The sequence below is a fragment of the Octopus bimaculoides genome, chromosome 14 (assembly GCF_046866305.1).
Source record: "Octopus bimaculoides isolate indiv1 chromosome 14, ASM4686630v1, whole genome shotgun sequence".
Classification (NCBI taxonomy): Eukaryota; Metazoa; Mollusca; class Cephalopoda; order Octopoda; family Octopodidae; genus Octopus; species Octopus bimaculoides.
Genome location: NC_142941.1, coordinates 34,659,309 through 34,664,308, shown reverse-complemented (window position 1 = coordinate 34,664,308; position 5,000 = coordinate 34,659,309). Strand labels below are relative to the sequence as shown.

Sequence of the window (5,000 nt, the reverse complement as noted above, 5' to 3'; positions counted from 1 at the left end):
ACAGACATTCTCTAGAAATTTACTCTATGTTTTGACAGACATTCTCTAGAAATTTATTTATGTTTTGATAGACATTCTCTAGAAATTTGCCTTTATTTTGACAGACATTCTCTAGAAATTTACTAATGTTTTGAGAGACATTCTCTAGAAATTTGCTTTTGATTTGACAGACATTCTCTAGAAATTTACTTATGTTTTGACAGATATTCTCTAGAAATTTACAAATGTTTTGACGGACATTCTCTAGAAATTTACGAATGTTTTGACAGACATTCTCTAGAACAAGACTGTGGAGTACTTTTGATGAATCTAGAATCTGGGTATAGAAGATGAATTTTCTGAAGCATTTAACCGTAGTTATTCTTTTTCAGCGTGATTTTCGAAAAGATATTTATATTAGCAGGGCAGCTGACTATTATGACGGTACATATATATTTTCTGTTCCAAATACTGATATCTGGCCTGTTAGGTTTGCACATGATAAGAGCTTTGATGGGAATGTTTCACCAATATTCTTTGGGTTTATGTATGTATGTATGTATATGCAAGCATATATATGTGTTAAGTAATACAAACTACAAATTTTCAACCCTGCTAGTATTTTAGAGAGCAGTGAGTCCACGGTTAAAAAAAATTCTTTACCGACTTTTGGAAAAATAAAAGTAGTTGATTAAAACGGTGGCCGATGGCTGTTCAAAAGCCGGAAAAATTGAAATAACTATGACGAGAAAACAGCATGTTTTCTTACTTTATATATAATTATATTACTCTACGTTTTCTTTTATTGAGTCGTATGTATTTTTCGATACAGTAATCAAACTTTTCCCATAATATATATATATATATATATATCTTTCTATCTATACCTCTGTCCTGGCCTCTACTTCACTGCTATACCCTTCTGTCCCTTCCTCCTTGTTCCACTTCCTCCCTCCACCATCCTCTCTATCTATTTATCTATCTGTCTTCCTCTATCTTCCTATCTACCCTTCTGTCCTGGCCTCTACTTCACTGCTTCTGTCCCTTCCTCCTTGTTCCATTTCCTCCCTCCACCATCCTCTCTGCTCTCGTGTGACCTGTGGTCAGCTTTCTTTTCACTCCAGCCGCTGTGAAGGCAAGTCGAACTACTAGCGTTCTACCTCAGATTTGCGTTTGGCCGTACGGCTTTTGAATGTTGTTTTCACTGTCCATTTTTTCCTGTCTTGGTTTGTGTTTGCCACCTTGGAATCCTCTGTGTAGTTGGTTGATCCACTACTCAGGAAGAGACTATTCTAGAGTACGTCCTGTCTGGTCTTCGAAACGTCTGGATAGAATAGAGACAGCTGATGAAGGGATATTCCAAGGGGCTTTCCGTTTTCCTATGTGTTCGTTCCGTTGTCTGTAGTTTATTGTTCTAACGTCCTGTACCCTGATATGCATGTATATACACATGTAGATGTATGTACATATATGTGTGTATACATGTATATATATTCCTTGTATTATATATATATATATATATATATATATATATATATATATATATATATATATATATATATATATATATATACACATACACACACACAGACGCAGACACAGAGAGAGGGAAAGAGAGAAAGTATATATATATATATATGTGTGTGTGTACATATATATATATATATATATATATATATATATATTTATATATATAATTTCTCTAACCGCTTTACTGTTTCCTTCTCGAGGACTGCTTTGCTACCATTATTCATCATCACCACCACCACCACCACCACCATTACTATCCACCATAATCACACCCCCGCCTCCATCATATGCAACGACCGGAAGATTAAATGCCAATGATTTTTCATTTAGTTGTATGTATTTGTTTTTTTTTTTACTTTTATTCTTTTCTTTTGTTTTGATTTTATTTCATTTTTGTCTTGTCCAGTTTGCTCGTCTGCGTGATTACTTGTGTGATTGTCCGATATCTCAAAAACAACTGTAGCTATGAAATCCAAATTATTTATCAATCGGTTCTAAGCAAAGTAAAAAATAAAAATGGCGTTTTATAATTTTTTTTTTGTTTTTCTTTGTCGTTTTCCGAAGTTTCGCATTTTTCAGTGGAAACTACTTATCTGTTAATTAGGTGAGCAGTCCAACTCTACACTATTCCCCATGTCATAATCTGACTAAGGTGTGTGTGTGTGTGTGTGTGTGTGTGTGTGTGTGTGTAGAAAGGAGTTAAATGAAATCCGAAATCCATTAGAAATAGGTCCACATATGCATACATACGTTACATTATTTTCCGACATTATTTGCTTTATTACGAGTAGCGAAAGAAACAGAAAAAAAATGGCGGACTGGCAAGATCGTTAGAAAGTCCTGACAAAATATTTAGTAGCATTTTATTCCGACTTTACGTTCGCACATCTGGAGGCGCAATGGCCCAGTAGTTAGTGCAGCGGACTCGCGGTCATAGGATAGCGGTTTCGATTCCCAGACGGAGCGTTGTGAGTGTTTATTGAGTGAAAACACCTAAAGCTCCACGAGACTCCGGCAGGGGATGGTGGCGAAGCCTTCTGTACTCTTTCATCACAACTTTCTCTCACTCTTACTTCCTGTTTCTGTTGTGCTTGTAATTCAAAGGGTCAGCCTTGTCACACTGTGTCACGCTAAATATCCCCGAGAACTACGTTAAGGGTACACGTGTCTGTGGAGTCCTCAGCCACTTGCATGTTAATTTCATGAACAGGCTGTTCCATTGATTGGATCAACTGGAACCCTCGACGTCGTAAGCGACGGAGTGCCAACAACAACAACGTCCGCAGATCAAATTCCTCCGAGGTTGACTTTGCCTTTTATCTTTTCAGTGTCAATGAAATAAATACCAGTAGAATACTGGGGTCGATATAATCAACTTGCCTCGAACCTACAGGCTCATGATGCCGAAGAGTATCGGAATGTTCTAAACATTTACTCTAAGTACAAAGTTCTTCCCTGAATAAGATACCATTCCGTCACAGGGTTAAATCCTTGGGTATCATTTTCAGCTGTGGAGGCGCAATTGCCCAGTGGTTAGGGCAGCGGACTGGCGGTCATAGGATCGCAGTTTCGATTCCCAGACCGGGCGTTGTGAGTGTTTATTGAGCGAAAACACCTAAAGCACCACGAGGCTCCGGCATGGTACGGTGGCGAACCCTGCTGTACTCTTCCACCACAACTTTCTCTCACTCTTTCTTCCTGTTTCTGTTGTACCTGTATTTCAAAGGGGCCAGCCTTGTCACACTGTGTCACGCTGAATCTCCCCCGAGAACTGCGTTAAGAGTACACGTGTCTGTGGAGTTCTCAGCCACTTGCACGTAAATTTCACGAGCAGGCTGTTCCGTTGATCGGATCAACTGGAACCCTCGACGTCGTAAGCGACAGAGTGCCAACAACAAAAACAATCATTTTCAGCTAAGTCTATTGTAAAAGCATGAAATGAAGGACACACTACTCTGTCCAATTTAAGAACCGAATCAATTGTCTGATGATGGCGAGCTGAACACCCAAAACACTAAACCACGCGCCTTTCGCTTTGTGACAAAGCCAATAAAACAATTAAATGTTTCCATATATTTTTTGCTTTATAGGTCCTTAGTGATTTAGCTCTTCAGATTAAGGTTGTGGAAATGAATGTGATGGCGGGGGGGGGGGTATGTTGGAATTTGCTCTCATTGCCCACTTTTTTTTTTGGTTGGCTTATATTCTATTTATCATCACTTAGTTTATACACACACAACACACGCATATATGTATGTGCGCATGCACATAAGTATGTGTGCATATTTGCGTGTGAATGTATATATGTATATATGCATATATATATAAACATACATACACACACATAGACACACGCACACATATATATGTGTAAATTTATGTATGTACATATAAGTGTGTTTGTGTTTATATGTGCATATGTGTCCATATATAAATACACACATATATGATATAATGTTATGCATGTATATATATATATATATATATATATATATATATATATATATACATGCATACATACACACACACGCACAGACACATATATATGTCTGTTCGTATATATATATGTACATGTATACATATATAAATACACACACATGACATGATGATTTGTATGTGTATATATATATATATATATATATATATATATATATATATATATACATGCATACATACGCACACGCACACATATATTCAAAGACAATACCTGAATAAAGCCTTAAAACCTATTACAAAATTAGTATGAATAACAAGCCCAGAATGAATTTATCATTATGTCAGCTTTATTTCTCCATACAATCAATGAAACAACTGTCTTATTTGTTTTTGCATTTCATTTATTACCATCATTGTTGTTACTCATTTATTTATTTTTTATTTTATTTCTCTTTTATTTTGCGCTAATTCCATTTAGCTGAGTCTTCCCCATCCTGCAGTGACATCTGGAGTTTATAAAGATGACCAAATGATTTTAGTCCCCGAACAATTCAACAAACTGTCGACGATGTCCTCACATACTGATAGTGGGCATGGTTGGAGTGAAGGGGAAAATGGACACTATGAAGAACTACCAGGTATGGAAGACCCAAAGGGCTTGTACTTACATAAATCAATATCATATGAATATCTTTTATCTTTTCTCTTTTACTTGTTTCAGTCTTTTGGCTGAACAAATATCGAATCTAGTACATATTTTATTAAAGTTTGGTGCTGGACACAATCTCTCAGTCTTTTAACCGAACCGCTCACTTACGAGGATGTAAACAAACCAAATTGGTTGCCAAGCAATGTTCGGATGGACACACACACACACACACACACACACACACACACACACACACACACACACACACACACACACACACATACATTTACGTATACATCTGTGAAGCACGAGTATCGGTTAATACTGCTACTTCATAAACCTGAATATTGCGAAAGCATGAAAGTACTATTTTTGTAGATCAGTGAATGTATTTCACTGGAAATTT

At 36.7% G+C, this 5,000-nt stretch overlaps 1 protein-coding gene across 5 annotated transcripts in view; it reads left to right on the top strand.

The window, feature by feature from the left end:
* Positions 1 to 5,000, top strand: part of LOC106875086 (protocadherin alpha-3) — a 419,220-nt gene that overhangs the window by 410,094 nt on the left and 4,126 nt on the right. For 3 of the 5 annotated variants that reach the window (XM_089362685.1, XM_089362687.1, XM_089362686.1), the window contains one exon: positions 4,424 to 4,583. In XM_089362685.1, the coding sequence (XP_089218811.1) occupies positions 4,424 to 4,583 (160 nt within the window). Of the gene's footprint in view, positions 1 to 4,423; positions 4,584 to 5,000 lie in introns of those variants that run through there. The other 2 variants (XR_016244282.1, XM_089362688.1) reach the window with 1 other exon arrangement.